The following is a 16260-nucleotide window of genomic DNA, read 5'->3' as shown; positions in this document are numbered from 1 at the left end:
CTGAAAAACACAAACAAAACAAAACAAACAAAAAACAATAGAAACCATCACAGAATTTTTAATGTGTTTGCTGGGAATAAATATGTATGGTAGCCGTAATGGTGCCTGTTGGGGTCTACTGGTAATTGGTCTCCTTCTATATAATCAAAGGAAAATTGTCTACAACAGTCATAATAGCCCCACGATTAAGGTGATACCTTTTTAAAAGCTCATTACCGTCAAATGTTTCTGAAATGTTTATGTTCCGAGGCTGATTGCTGGCAACAGCCATTTTAGGATAGTTTGGGATTTGGTCTTAGTGACTTCGGAGTCCTCTTCTCTACTTCTAGTGTTTCACAGATTTAGGAGCTAGTTTTAACACTAAAACACTTTGTGAAATACTCTTAGCACAAAAATTTAGGAGTCCTAAATTTAGTACTGACACGCCCATTATTTTTTAGAATTCGTTTTTAGAGCTACTTTTAGCCTTGTTGTTTTATGAATACTGAAATTAGGGAGTCTGATGGCTTGGGGGAAGAAGCTGTCATGCAGGCCCTTATTGCATTGTGGGTACAATGTGTAGTGTAGATGTCTGTGATAGAGGGAAGAGGGACTCCGATAATTTTCTCTGCTGTGCTCACTATCCACTGGTTTCTAAACTAGACAGTGATGCAGCTGCTCAGGATGCTCTCGATAGTCCCTCATGTGCTTAGTGTAATGGTGCTAGAGAAGCAATCCATTTCCAATCCATACTGTCTGAGGTCTCTCAGACAGGAAGTCCAGGATCCAGTTGCAGAGGGAGGGGTTCAGACCCAGTAGGACCAACTTGTCAATCAGGTTCTGAGGAATGATCATGTTGAATGCTGAATTGAAGTCTATGAACAGCATTCTTACATATGTGTCTTTATTTTCTAAATGGGTACGAGCCAGATGGAGTGTGATGGCAATGTCTGTTGAGCTTTTGGAACAGTACGTGAACTGTAGGGTGTCCAGAGTTGGGGGCAGCAGAGACTTGATGTGCCTCTTGACAACCCTCTCAAAGCACTTCATGATGATGGGTGTGAATGTGAAGGGCTGGTAGTCATTGAGGCAGGACACTGAGGACTTCTTTGGCACAGGGATGGAGATGTTAAAGATGTCAGTGAGGACATCAGCTAGCTGATCTGCGCATCCACTAAACACTTTGGCAGTAATGTTATCTGGTCCAGCGACCTTACGTGGGTTCACTCTGTGCAGACCCTTTCTCACGCAGTACCTGGTCATTGGGAGGGGTGGTGGTCTTCCTCGCTGCATTGTTGTTCTGTGAAATGGAGAAAAAAAACCTTGGGAGAAACCAGAATCTGTCAGGGGGCCAGTTCTCCTCTGGCCAGATGAACCAGCAGTTTGTTCCATGTTGCAGAAAAGTCCGAATGTGCAGAGGACTTATGTGGTTCCCGTGGTCTTGTGCTGATGGCCGTCTAGGTGACAAGGTCTTCACTGGGGATCCGTCTCTGGGGCTCATCTAGTTGATGTGGTCTCCGCTGACATTCAGGGCTGTAGAGGTCCTCTGTAGGTGCTGATCCACCATCTGGGCTGGGTACAGACTGGATCCGGGGGACTGCAGTGACCATCTGATCTGGAAACAGACTGGATCTAGTGGCTACGGTGACTTTTGGTGAAAGGAGAAACTTTTGGTGTCTATTGCGGGTTACCCGGAGCTGTATGTTTTAAGTTTTTTGCTGATATGACAGTTTACTTAACAGCTAAAAACCAAAGATTTTAGAGCGCTCGCGCTATAATCCTTTGATTAGATTGACAGGACGGCTGATTTGACGGTTGCCTAGCAACATAAAAAACCGCAACGCACTGCTCTTTTTTTAAAAGTCACCAGAAAAAGGCAGTGCAGTGCGCCTCGCGTTTTTAGAACTAAAAAATGCGTTGGGTGTGATCGGGGCCTAAGGCCGCGATCACACTGAATGCGTTTTTGCAGTGAGAGGGGCCTTTTTTGAATTGTTTTCTATGGATAGTGAGCGTTATGCGCGCTGTTTATGCGCCCCGGGCGCCTCGCGTTTTAACCGCCTGCTGCGCCTCGCGTTTTTGCCGGAACGCTCTGAGCGCCTGAAGTTGAAAAAAAAGCAACTCTGAGCAGAAAAGCGCCCGACGTCATCGCGTTTTTTTCCATTATCCAATCGATTGAATGGAGAGGCGGGCCTTCTGTTGTGGTGACGAAAGTTTTACTGTTGCTTAAAAAGTCCGGAGACTGCAGTGATGGAGGAGAAGCTTTTGGTGTCTATCGCGGGTTACCCGGAGCTGTATGTTTTAAGTTTTTTGCTGATAAGATAGTTTACTTAACAGCTAAAACCCAAAGATTTTAGAGCGCTCGCGCTATAATCCTTTGATTAGATTGACAGAACGGCTGATTTGATGGTTGCCTAGCAACCGCAAAAACCGCAACGCACTGCTCTTTTTTTTTTAAAAGTCACCAGAAAAAGACAGTGCGGTGCGCCTCGCGTTTTTAGAACTAAAAAACGCGTTCGGTGTGATCGGGGCCTAATGCTATGTTAACACTTGGCGTCTTTTTTCAAACTGCCAGCGTCTGTTTTACATTATAATCCTATGGAGTAAACCGTCTTTTCAAAAAAGTCATGAGCACTTTTTTTAAAAAGCGGTTTTCTGCAGCTCAGAGTGTCTTTTTAAGTTGAAAAAAGTTCAACTTTTCTGAAAGAAACTTTTCTGACAGTGCCGGTTGATAAATTTTTCTGAAAGAAAATTTGACAGCTGACCAATGACAAGCGAGTAGCCAGAACTGGCGTTTCCAGAACAACAAGAACAACAAGAAAAAATGGAGACGTTGCCGGTTGATAAACTTTTATTTTATTGTTGTTAACCGACATTCTCCTACCCCTTAGCTTCAAAAACCGACACGCTGCCCACAAGGCTATCGAAGCCGCGCGTCGGTTTTTAAAGTTAACATGAACGCCGCTGGGCTTCGGGCGTCCCTTTTTCCAGTCTCGGCTCGCAGATCCTTCCCGATCCCGTTTTCCTCCAGCTGTGCTCCATTTTCCAGGCTGCTCTTTTTAGGGCGTGAGTGTGCTCGTTATACCACGGGGTCGGACTGTTTTCCTTTATCTTCCTTAAGTGTAAACGAGCAATCGTCTCTAGAGTGCTAGAAAAGAGAGAGTGCATGGTTTCTGTTGTATTATCAAGTTTTTCTGAGCTATTGGATATGCTGAGGAATTCAGATAAGTCAGGAAGATTACTTACAAAGCAGTCTTTTGTGGTAGAAGTGATGGTTCTACCATACTTGTAACAAGGAGTTGAATTTACAGTTTTAGCTATATGGAGTATACACAAGACTACATAATGATCCTGAAATATCATCACTGCAGAATTTCAACGCCATTAACATCAATTCCATGTGACAGTATTAAATCTAGAGTATGGTGTCAACAATGAGTAGGTCCTGACAAGTGTTGTCTAACCCCAATAGAGTTCAGAATGTCTATAAATACTGCTTCCAGTACATCGTTTTCGCTATCAACATGGATGTTAAAATCACCCACTATTAAGACTTTATCTGCAGTGAGCACTAACTCCGATAGAAAATCAGCAAATCTTTTAATAAAGTCTGTATGGTGCCCTGGTGGCCTGTATACAGTAGCCAGTACAAACGTCACAAGGGATTTATCATTAACACTTGTTTCTCTGGATAATGTAATATGAAGCACCATTATTCAAATGAGTTACACTTGAAGCCCACACTCTGAGAAACACTGAAGATATTGCTATAAATTGTAGAAACACCTCCCCCTTTACATACATTTTTTATTTGTTGAATATCAATTGTTATCAAATTGTTACTCTTAAATTGGTTTGGACATTTTTTTATTTTCTAGCTCGGGGAACAGTCACAGTCTCTATAAAAAGATATCTAGGTAAAAGGGTCTCTATGTGCTGAGAATTAACAGATTTCGGTGACGTGAGGCAGCTAGCAGATGGTCGGTTTAGCCGGTTTGTCTGCTTCCTGACCTGGGCCGCAGTTAGTCAAGTAAGAACTCTATGACTATGTGCCATATTTCTAGAGAGAAGAGCAGCACCACACCTGGAGGAATGAAGACCATGTCTTTTCAACAGGTCAGGTCTGCCCCAAAAACTCATCCAATTGTCTATGAAACCTTCTGCGGCTTATCCTGCGGGCACCACTTAGACATCCAGCCATTGAGTGACGACAGTCTGCTATGTATCTCGTCACCACGGTAAGCAGGGAGGGGACCAGAGCATATTACAGTGTCTGACTGTAATCATACTTGCAAGTTTGTGTGTTAGCAGAGGTGTTAGCTTTCACTATATTTCTTTACAGCCCAACGAAACCAATTTGAAAAACTAACAGAATGCATACTATGTATATAAAACTGGATTACTAGTAATTTCCCACTAGTGTTGTTTTTGGCAGCCTGTTTTAATTTTAGTTTTAGTCTATAGTCTTTGTGTGAAGCTGTCATTTTAGTTTTTATTAGTTTTAGTCACGTTCATACTCTTTTTAGTCTAGTCAAGTTTTAGTCGACTAAAAGTCTGAGCATTTTAGTCTGATTTTAGTCATAATGATCCATGACTATTTTCGTCTAGTTTTAGTCGACGAAAACTGATGACATTTTAGTCTAGTTTTAGTCGACAAAAACTGATGACATTTAGTCTAGTTTTAGTCAATGAAAATTGTATTTTAGTCTCTTTTTAGTAATGCAATTCTATTTAACCCAGTCAATATAGTATAAGTACCTAGTAGTATAGTCAAGATACAAATATGTGCACGTGATTGGTGTGTGTCAAACGGTGAACACAAAACTTTGCCTGGAGTCTGCCATTGGACCGGCAAAGCAATTTCCCTGAAGCATTGGCTCTGATCTGTCATATAGCCTATTAGGGCTTAAACGGATCGCAGTGTGATACCTACGGACCAGGTCAAAACCCCACCGTTCCTCATGTGATTTCGCAGGTTAATTTAAGAATTTACACGTTCAAGCTATTTAAAATCATAAGAGGAAGAAACGATACAGAACTCGATTCGTTACTTTCGTGCTGTTCTCACACACACCCGAAGCGCGCACAAACACAAAGACGTGTTTCAGACAGCGCGGCAGACCGAGTTGATTCCTCTTTCACCGTTTAAGATGCGTACTCATGGGGGTTTGCGGTTACGTCGCTATATTGGAAGTATTTGTGTTTTAAACCATGAAGGCGAGCCAATGGATATCAAACTTTGTGCAGTAGTTATGCCGGTGAACGTCTTAACTTCAGTTTTAACTTTACAATTCACTATATAGAAAGTGAAAGTAAAAAATATCTGACAGAGTTTTCTAAAGCTGCAATACGGTGCATATTCTCTCAGACACGAATCTACTTCAACATGTGCTGATAACGACATATAACTGTCTAATAGTCTTAATAATTGTAATTTCAGGCCTATAATCCCCCGGTCCGCGAGTGGGTCTTGAGAAAGTGACGTCGCCTGCGTCTGCGCAGTGGGACTTGATGCAGCCCACTTCAGAAATACTGCAAAATAATAATAACGCGACTAAACAAAACGAAATAACGTTATAACATTTCGTTTCGTCTCGTTTCGTCAACGAAAATGAAGAGACATTTTAGCATAGTTTTTATTTTGTAAACCACATTTAGTCTCGTTTTTATTCGTCAACGATATTGCATTATACATTTAATTATAGTCATCGTCACACCACCAGCATTTTCGTCGCGTCTCGTCTCGTTTTCGTCACGTGATAAAGGTTCGTTGACGACGATATGTAGTCATCATTTTCGTTGACGAAAGCAACACTATTTCCCACTGCTAAATAAAAAAAACAAACAAACAAACAAAAAAAAAAGGTGTTAATCATCGGACCTAAAACCTCCACAAATAATAACTTAAAACACTGTCTAACACTTGTTGGCTGCTCTGTCAATTCTTCATGAGCAGCATTTATAAAATCACATTTTTCCATCTCAAAAATATATCTAAATTACAACCTATGCTCTCAATGTCAAATGCAGAAATGTTAATTCTTGCGTTCATGACCTTAAGGTTAGATTATTGTAATGCTTTATTGGGTGGATGCTCAGCACGCTTAATAAACAAACTCCAGCTGGTTCAAAATGCAGCAGCTAGAGTTCTTACTAGAACCAGGGAGTATGGCCATATTAGCCCAGTTCTGTCAACATTGCACTAGCTCCCTATTAAATTACATCGTATAGATTTTAAAATCTTACTAAATATTTATAAAGCCCTGAATGGTTTAGCACCTTAGTACTTGAGCAAGCTATTTTTACTTTGTAGTCCTTCACATCCGCTGCATTCTCAAAACTCTGGCAATTTGATAATACCTAGAATATCAAAATCAACTGCAGGTGGCAGATAATTTTCCTATTTAGTGCCCAAACTCTGGAACAATCTACCTAACACTGATCGAGATGCAGACACACTCTGTCAGTTTAAATCTAGATTAAAGACTCATCTCTTTAACCTGGTTTATACGTAACACATTAACACATTTCTATCATTCGGCCATCAGCACAAGACCACGGGAACCAGATGAGTCCTCTGCACATTCTGACTTCTCTGCAGCATGGCTTGCTTAGTTGGAGACACTTAGATTACAGCGATAACGTCGACTTGATTGCACAGATACTATTTGAACTGAACTGAGCTGGATGATGACATTACTGAATTCAATGATAAACTGATTTCAACTAAAAATTGAGTATTTACTGTTGTCCTTTTACATTATTGACACTATTTTCCTATATAATATTGTAAAGCTGTAATATTGTAAATAATTGTCTCTGTTGGCACAAAACATGTTTGGTGTGTCTATGAGAAAAACAACTTCATTAATCTGAACACAATATTAACAGAAGCAAATATGGATATTTGGGGACCAAAAGATCATATGCTTTATTTTTTAAGAGACATACACACATACACAAGCACAATGTGTCCATCTTGACTCTTTGAAACTCCTCCTTGACTTGGCATGGAAATACTGTAGGTTTCTGTGTATTACATGCACTGCTATCAGTGATGAGCAAGATTTTGAACAGGTGTGGCTGACAAACACTTTACATGCATTTTACCTTCGTCATTCAATTGACAAACAATTTTCTATACAGTTTTCTCAGCTTGATATTATTATATTAAATTTGAAGGATAATATGGCATATTCAGGGAATATCTTTTTGTGTAGCCCTGATTTAATCATAAATTAATGAAAAAAGGTCAGAAAAATACTGCAGAATGCCTGAATCGGCAGATCCTTTGTCACTGACATACATGCAAATTTAAATTTTGTCATGCTATATTCACAAATGGGAACCAGAGTGACAGAAGTTCACCCACTTATGCTTACAAACTTTAATTTAATTAAATAAAATAGCCATGCGTGTGTGTGCTTTCAAGGGATATATGTCTTCATGAGATAAGAGAAAATACATAGATAAGAGAATGTCTCATTTACAACGTTTTTAACGTCACAGGATGTTGTTGTGAAGCAGTAATTTTCCATTGCTATTGCTTGTGGTTACTGATAATTATCACATTACATTTCAAATCTTTATTTCTTTCAAGTTTATAGGCGGATTTTTGCTCCTAAGTGAAAGTTGTAGAAACCAGACAGTTAATTGTGGTTTTAATCTATTATTTAAAAAACTTCACTTTTTGAATTCTTTACACGTCTCATTTTTTCCTGAACAAAATTAATATCTTAATAAAAAGTTAAGTTGCTTGGTATCTGCATGTTCTGCATGAGTGATATTAGATTTCAAATCATCAAACAGGTTTAACAGTAGCTTGAGTTGACAGTAATAGTAGCTTGAGTTACGATACAGATGTAAGTTTATGTTCATTATCAAAAGAGTTTAGATGCAAGTCCATCTGACATTTTACTTTAAAATAAGCATTTTTATTAAGCTCCTATGTATATCTGATTGGGCTGAGGCTGGGATTTAGCAAGTATTTGATGGACGGATTAAGGACGTGACATGTGGCCAAGTAGGGTGACCCATACTCGGAATTTGTGCTCTGCATTACCCCATCCAAGAGCACACACACAGTACTGAGTAGCGAACACACACACACACGCACACTGTGAACACACACCCAGAGCAGCGGGCAGCCATATTGCTTTCGCTGCGGTGCCCGGGGAGCAGTGCCTTGCTCAAGAGACTCACCTCAGTCGTGGTATTGAGGGCGGAGAGAGCACTGATTATTCACTCCCCCCACCTTCAATCCCTGCCGGACCTGGGACTCTAACCTGCATTCTTTCGGTTACAAGCCTGGCTCCCTAGCCATTAGGCCACGGCTGCCCATGGATGCATATACTATGTGGACACATATACTATGTGTCGAGAGCATTCACTCAGTATCATTATCTAATTTTTAGAGCATTTTGCATCTGAGCTCTTCATTTGTAAAAATTGCAGCAACCTCATTTTTATATGGTGAAATTTAATTATTCTGACTGTTCGAGTTTTATTAAAATTAACCACTGGTCTTCCATAGTAGCATATATTTTGATCATGATAACTACAAAGCACCTCAATACCATGGTAAAAATGTAACTAGGCTATATGGTTTGTCATTTAGTCAGGTCGCCTTTTTTATATAGCGCTTTTAACAATACAAATTATGTCAAAGAAGCTTTACAATATTACATAGGAAAATAGTGTATCGATAATGCAAAAGGATAACAGTAAAACTCAATTTTCAGTTAAAGGCAGTTCATCATTGAATTCTGTGCAATCAAGTCGACGATAAGGCTGGAAATTAAGTGTCCCCAACTAAGCAAGTCAGTGGCAACAGCGGCAAGGAACCAAAACTCCATCAGTGACAGAAATGGAGAAAAAAAACCTTGGGAGAAACTAGGCTCAGTCGGAACCAGCCAGATGAACCAGAAGTTTATTCCATGTTGCAGCGATTTAGTATAAATGCACAAATGCTATGGCATAATCACAAAAAATATTGTAATTATATTCCATTACTCCTTTAATACGTGTCAACATTAATAATACAATATTCAATATGAATACCCCACATTTTTTTCATGGTGCAGTTACAGTAAATCCATAGTAAATGATGGTGATTTGTAAAGTCGTCAGGCTGTATCATTGTGCACTGTGTTTTTCTCTTTTGTCACTGCTGTTTCATCTGGCTTTAAACTAGCTTAAATCACAGAGTCATTTGTGTTCCTTGCTGAATTCAAGTGCTTCACTGGATCTCACAGCACTGTTTAGTGCTCGCGTGACCAAGACTCATCAGCAAATAATGCATCTGCTCTAATGCATCGTTCCCCTTTTGGCTCATAAACATTATATCTAACATTTATTGAACTGTTGTTATTGTTTAATGGAGGAAAATTAGATTGCGATAATTATCACTATCGTTTTATTGCTCAGCCCTACTTGTGCTATAATAACACTTGTTGGATTTGTGTTGGTCAGAGGAAATCTGAACATTGAAACATACACAACTAAGATTAGTCAGTAAACTTTGCTCTTTTTATCATCATCACTTTGTCTCCTGCTTCTGCTCTTTGGCTTTGTTCAGTTAACTTCTAGGCTGTTTTGATACTGTTTACAGATACAGATACAATACAGATTTTGGTACCGGACAAGACTGACTCTTAATAGGTTTTGGGTATTGGACAACTTTGCTGACTAGTTTTTCTGTTACCAGACAAAACAGATATTTTCTGACAGGATCTGTTTCTAATTAAGATCATAAAGAGCTACAGCACTAAATAGGAGCAGTTATCTAATGAGAATCATTCTACACGTTTTTCTTTGTCTTTCAGTAGATGACATCTTTTGGAAAGGTATCCCCATAAATATTTCTTTGTGTTTGTGTGAGTGTCTTTCTTCTAGATTCCTGGAATTAAAATGTTGTCTGTTTCGTTTCTGAGTGACACTTGTCAATCTTCCCCTCTTCTGTGGAACTGTTAAGTAAACCAAGAACAAAAAACACATCCAGATCATTCAGTGCAACATTAAGTCAAAACCAAGTTAGTAATGATCATATGTATTTCTTTGTTATCTCTTTAATAATAATGATACATATAATAAAAATATCTAATCATATTAAACTTGATCTTTTTTCTGTCTGCGTTGAGCAGAACAAGCTAAATAACCTCTCTGACAATACGACATAAAACATTTCAACTTTCTACTGTCAGTAACTTTCTGAAATTAATGAGATTTACCTGCTTTTGTTCCTCCTGCGTTTGTGAACACCACGACTTAACACAACAACGAAGACAATAAGCAGAAAACCAGCAACAGATCCCAGACCAATAAAAACACTGCTGAGAATATCGTCATCAGACGAGCTCTCATCTGAAACACAAGACAGCTTCATCAGATAGATAGCTAGATAGATAGATAGATAGGTAGATGTGTTTGATCAGATGTTCTCACTGTCTGTCTGTATGTAGGAGGTCAGCATGTGTTGTGTGGTGTTCAGGTGCCCATCGTTGGGTTCAGGTGTGATTTTCAGCAGGTGGCACATCAGCGGGTAAATGTTGACTGTTTCAAATGGCCCCACCTCCAGATTCTTCTGGAAATCCGGCCCCACGGCCCTAAAGAATGGCTTCATGTCCAGAGCCTGGTTATCATAGCCGTGTTCTCCCTTATGAAACTGCACTGGGAAATACTGCAACAAAATAAGGAGAATATGTTTTGTTTTGTTTTTTTGTTGGAAATTATTTTTCAAATGTCTGGTTCAAACATCCCATAGAAATGTGACAAATGCTCTAGTAGAAGATCATCCTGTTATTTCATGCATATTTGCACATTGTGTGCAGTACTGTACTACAGTTTCACTCAGTATGAGTAGTATGGTAGTTTGCTATTTGAAACAGCAGAGGGCGACAGACCAGCTGATTTGTTTTATGATTATGGTCTGGCGTTGTCGTGACAACAAGTGGTTTGTGGGTGCAGTTAACCTGTGAGGCCCCCAGACAGAGCTGGTCAATAAATGCAGCTGCTGAATCATTCAGCTGAAGTATAAGTTTTATTTGGCTCTAGGATCATGTTGGTTAATAAGAGGTTTGGGATGCCAAGGTGGCTGGCTTTGTTTGAATTTCTCATGGTTGCACCAGCAGTATTTTTAAATGGTTGTTAGTATGCCACGCTTGTAAAACTGACCTCTGACCTCTGTAGGTCAAAGGTCAACAGAAGCTTGAAGCGTGACCTCTTAGGTCGTCATGAGAGCAGAGTATTGATCGATTGATTGCCAGCAATGTAAATTAAGATGAGTCAAGGGCAAAAATGCTTTTTATACCCTAGATTTCAACCAGTTGATTTAGTTTAGTTTGTTTGCCTGTGATTATATTTAAATAATTCATGTTTTCATCCTCAAGGAACAATTTTTTTGTGAACAAGTTTGAAACAGACAACAGAAAGGCCGTTCACCAAAGCATTAAAATGAAAAGGAAAAAAACTAAATAATAATAAATAAATATTGTTCATAAAGAAAGGAGACCTATTTTAAGACTATTAGATGGCCATCATTGTGAAATTATTAATAAAATTATTAATAAAATTACAAATATAAAATATTATTTATTTATAATAAATTTAAATTAATTTTATTAAATTATAAAGGTGATTTGGTACATTTACCCCCTTACCATAATGCAAAACATTTATGTATTTCTAGTTATTTGTTTATTTTTTATTTTTGTTTATTTATTTATTGCTTTGTCCATTAGCTTAATGGTAATTTAGTATATTTCTTATTACTGCAATGCAAAATAGTTTATTATTAATTTGATATTTTTTGTACTTTTTTTTTTTTTTTTTTTTTTTTTTTTTTTTTTTTTTTGGGTGAGTTAGTACACTTACCCCCGATTCTCATTACTGTAATTAAAAATTGTTTATTTGTTATTCATTTGGTAATTTTTGTACATTATTTGTATAGTGAGTTAGTACATTTACTCCCCGATTTTCATTACTGTAATGCAAAATAGTTTATTTATTAATAATTGGGTATTTTTTGCTTTATTTTCATGAGGATTTAGTACATTTATCCTGAATTTTTATTAACATAGTGTAATTTTATTTATTTTTGTTTTATTTATTTGTTGTATGGTTGCCCTGATTCTACTGGTAATTAAAAAAAAATGCAAAAATTGCAATATTTCTAACCTAAAAATAATAAATAAAATATTGTGTTACAGTAATGAGAGTCTAGTGAAAATTACTATTGAGAAAAATGAGAAATAAATTTACATTCATAATTATGGCTGATGTTTTTATCCAAAGCGACTTACATTTAATGCAACTTTTATATTTTTTATCAGTTCATTCACTGGGAATCGAACCCATGACCTTAATTTTGCTAGTGCCTCTCCTATTCAATCTACAGAAAGAATACTCATCAATTTCTTGATGAACATGAAGAAAACTCGCATTAAGCTGTAAATGAAGAGCTCACCCCATTGATGACGTATCCTAGATCAGCCCAGAGGATGATGGGTAATATACGGTCATTGTGGGAGTAATGCAGGTGAATGGGAATCTCCTCTTTCTTATAGACATGCAGATGTGGGTGTGCGCCTTTTAGGGCATTGTACACTTTATCAAGTCGTCCTTCTTTAGGCAGCAGGAGTCCCACCGGTCCAAAGTCCACGATATGAAAGTCCAGATCTCTGAAAGAGAAGCCAGGGATCTTGGACAGGACGATCTCGTCCACCAGTCCATTGCGGTAGACGGTGCTCATGCCGTGATCGGCTGTGATGATGATGTTGAGCCGCTCGCTCAGGCCGCTTTGCTCCGCCATGCTCCGCAAGTAACCGACCGTACGGTCCACCTGTCGGACCATCGCCCTGCGCTCGGGCGAGTCCGGCCCGTACTTGTGTCCCGTGCTGTCGGGCTCACCGAAGTACATGGACACAAAGTCCAAGTCCTGTTCTCTGAACCAGGACTTCATCACTTTGTCTATGTTCTCTCGCCAAGCCGTTTCATTGCTGTAATTGTAGTTTTCAGGCTCAACTTCTCTCACAACAGCACTTTCACCCTGATAAGTAGACGCCGTTCCAGGAAAGTGGAGGGAACCGGCCTTCAGACCCTTTTTGGGAAAAACATTCATAGCCTATTTATTTAACAAACAATTCCTTTTTCAATGCATATATACTATATATATATATATATATATATATATATATATAAAAAATATATATATATAAAAAATGACAAAAATGAACAAATTTAAAATATGAAATGTAAATATAAAAAACTTAGTCAATATATTCATAAAAGCTATAACAGTAAAAACAAACTGAAAAAAAAGCTGGTTTATTTTCTTAACTTCAAGTAAAGCCATAAAAACACCCTGTAAAAATGTAAAAAAAAAAAAAAAAAAAAAAAAGTACTACAATAAATAAAAGGGGAAAAAAAGAAAAGAAAGAAACACACATACATATATATTTATATACATTTTATATAAATAAAATAAAATTAAACAAGTACTAAAATAACTAAAAAGTAAAAAAAAAAGAAACACACACACACACACACACACACACATATATATATATATATTTAAAAATAGTTTATCAGTGTTTCTGAAATAACACTGGAACAAACCCGTTTAGATTAACAGACCTGAGTTATTATCTAAAAGTAAAACCATAAAAAGTTAACTGAAATAAAATGAAAAGAAAAAAATAAAGAACTAATGTACAAATGAATAGAAAGTACTATATAAACAAATAATAAAAAAATAAATAATAAAACTGACAAACACAACAAGATAAATAAAACTTTAAAATTAAAGTGAAAACAGAAAATAATGAAATTTACCTGAGACAAACAAAAAAACCTGAGACAAACACCTTAGAGAAACCACAATTATTATTCTGTTATTATTTATTCAGTCAGTGTTATTTTTAAACTTGTAAATCTTCCACTGAACACAAAATAAGAAATCCATTTTTTTTCTTCTTGATAAGATGCATCCATATTTTCCAACTTAATGAGTCATTCTTTTTGGTCTGGTAATGGTCTTTGTTTGGACTTTGTCATATATCAGTCATAATTTGGATCCACTGCCTGGACAGGAGAAGCTCTGAGATGTTTTAAAATGCTTTTGTTTTTAAAAAGAAAGAAGTAAGAAAGTCATATGCTTGTAACCGCATGAGAAATTATCATTGAAATTTCCTTTAAATTGCTTTAAAAGGCACACAGTGGTAGAAGCTCATGCATCACCTGTTCTAGGGGGTGAACCTACAACTCCATCTAGATTACTAAGTTATTTATTACTGTGCACAAGTCATCATATGAGACTCAATTTCTGCGATTAATTCGTCTGAATCTCCTGTGTATATTTGCTTCTATATGCAGAGGTTACTGGAGGAAATTAAATAAAGCAATCAAGAGGATTCAGAGTGAAGTGTTTCTGATCATTATCAGACCGTTTGCATGTGGGAAATAAGTGTCTTGTAGATGAACAAGTCAATTTGAAATTGTCTCAGAAACATATAGATATATATTGTCATCTATATCTATATATACACATATATTGGTAAGCATGAGACCTGTACCTGTCTTTGAGCTGTGATCCATATGGGCAAACTCCCATTGTCCCACCACTCATTCACAAACTGGGACTTGTAGTAGGATTTCTTCTCCCAGGTGCTGCTGTTAAACCACATGTTGTGAATGACGCCGTGATTCTCAATGTATTTACCTGCAGACAAACATGCTTTCTCAACAAGCTGCATTTACAATTTGAGGAAGTGTCCTCTCATTTTACACAGGAATGATTTATCTGTAAACTCATGTGTGATGTGGTTTAGTGAGGGGCATCTTTACCTGTCAGAATGGTGAAGTGTGTCGGGCTGGTGACGGTGATGAACGCGGGCGTCACGTATGTGGCTTTGACCCCGTCCCTTGCCATGGCGTCCAGGTGCGGCGTGTCCACGTCCCTGTCATAGTCCCACCTGAAGCCGTCAAAGGAGACTAGCAGCAGTTTGCTGCGCTCAGATGTCCCACGGCGTGCCGGGACGGGACCCGCCAAAGAGCAAACGCACAGACATAGACAGAGAGTGGCCGTCCACAGCATGATCCGATCACACATTCAACACAAACAGTGGCTCACACCTGATAGCGTTTCTGTCTCCTGCTCGACCTCTTTTACTCATGTCTGCAGGCCAAAGTTTCATCTGGATATCTTATCTGCTCATATCTGAGTTGCCTTTTTTCAAACATTATATTCATCAAAGAATCCAGCAAAATACAATGCATCGCAGTTTCCACAAAAATACCACTGCTTTCAGCATTAGCTAATAATCAGTGTTTGTTGAGCAGAAAATCAGCAAATTAGAATAATTTCTGAAGGATCATGTGATTGAAGACTGGAGTAATAAATCACATTTTGAAATATATTCACACAGAAAAAAGATATTTCACTTGTTTCCCCGTATTTTTATCAAACAAATGCAGTCTTGGTGAGCAAAAGAGACTTGTTCAAAAACATTAAAAATCTAACTGACAACAAACTTAATGTATGTTATCTGTTTAAATGCTGCAAGATATTTTTGTCACTAGCTTTGCTTTCTTTATCATCTTTGAAATCTCAGTATCTTTTAATCAGCTTTGGTTTTGGTGGTTTTTAGTTGATGTGTGAAGTCAATTATCCTCAAGTTCACAAAGGTGTCCTTTAAAACCTAAACTTGTGACTCTGATTTGACTTTCGTTATTGACCTTTTTAACTGTTGGCTTATCAACATCTTTCTGAAAGAGTGTTTTCTCCTGCAGTCTTTGTCCTTGACAGTAGTTCAGGGGAAATATCTAATCTGTGTGAAGATAAAAAAAAAATTACATCTCTCAGCTTGCTTAAGAAAAGCTAATTTATTACAGCCTTTCTTAATAAACAACCAGCCTTGACCGCTGTCAGTGGAGTGTTTGTGTGTCTGTATGTATTCTTACATGATCCGCGATTGAAACTTGACTGATTAAATACTTCAAGAACATTTTACTCCTGACAGTGTCACCGTAAAAGCCCCTTACTCCTGTCAGCACCACAGTAACAACCCCTTACTCCTGACAGTGTCACTGTCACAGCCTCTTACTCCTGACAGCGTTCCCGTAACAATCCCCTTACCCCCAACAGTGACACCGTAACAACCCCTTACTTCTGACATTGTCACTGTAACAACCACTTACTCCTGACAGTGACACTGTAACAACCCCTTACTCCTGACAGTGACACTGTAACAATCCCTTACTCCTGAAATTTTCACTGTAACAACCCCT

The 16260-nt window shown here is 37.9% G+C and overlaps 1 protein-coding gene across 1 annotated transcript; it reads right to left on the bottom strand.

The window, feature by feature from the left end:
• Window positions 1–9509: 9509 nt before the first annotated feature.
• On the bottom strand, window positions 9510–15067 carry LOC127163276 (ectonucleotide pyrophosphatase/phosphodiesterase family member 7). The gene is made up of 6 exons (XM_051106429.1): window positions 14818–15067; window positions 14547–14692; window positions 12440–13072; window positions 10420–10654; window positions 10206–10338; window positions 9510–9941 (listed from the first exon to the last, which is right to left on the bottom strand). The coding sequence occupies exons 1-6, from the start codon at window positions 15065–15067 to the stop codon at window positions 9881–9883; spliced, it is 1458 nt and encodes a 485-aa protein (XP_050962386.1). The 3' UTR covers window positions 9510–9880.
• Between the last annotated feature and the right edge of the window lie 1193 nt (window positions 15068–16260).

The sequence above is a fragment of the Labeo rohita genome, chromosome 3, assembly GCF_022985175.1.
Source record: "Labeo rohita strain BAU-BD-2019 chromosome 3, IGBB_LRoh.1.0, whole genome shotgun sequence".
Classification (NCBI taxonomy): Eukaryota; Metazoa; Chordata; class Actinopteri; order Cypriniformes; family Cyprinidae; genus Labeo; species Labeo rohita.
Note: the sequence above shows the minus strand (reverse complement) of the source record. Positions and strands in the feature narration are given on the sequence as shown.

Coding starts and splice junctions, on each gene's coding strand:
- LOC127163276 (XM_051106429.1), bottom strand. CDS start 15,067: ATGCTGTGGACGGCCACTCTCTGTCTATGTCTGTGCGTTTGCTCTTTG. Junction 10,339..10,419: donor CTCCTACATACAGACAGACA/GTGAGAACATCT, acceptor CTTGTGTTTCAG/ATGAGAGCTCGTCTGATGAC. Junction 9,942..10,205: donor CGCAGGAGGAACAAAAGCAG/GTAAATCTCATT, acceptor TTTACTTAACAG/TTCCACAGAAGAGGGGAAGA.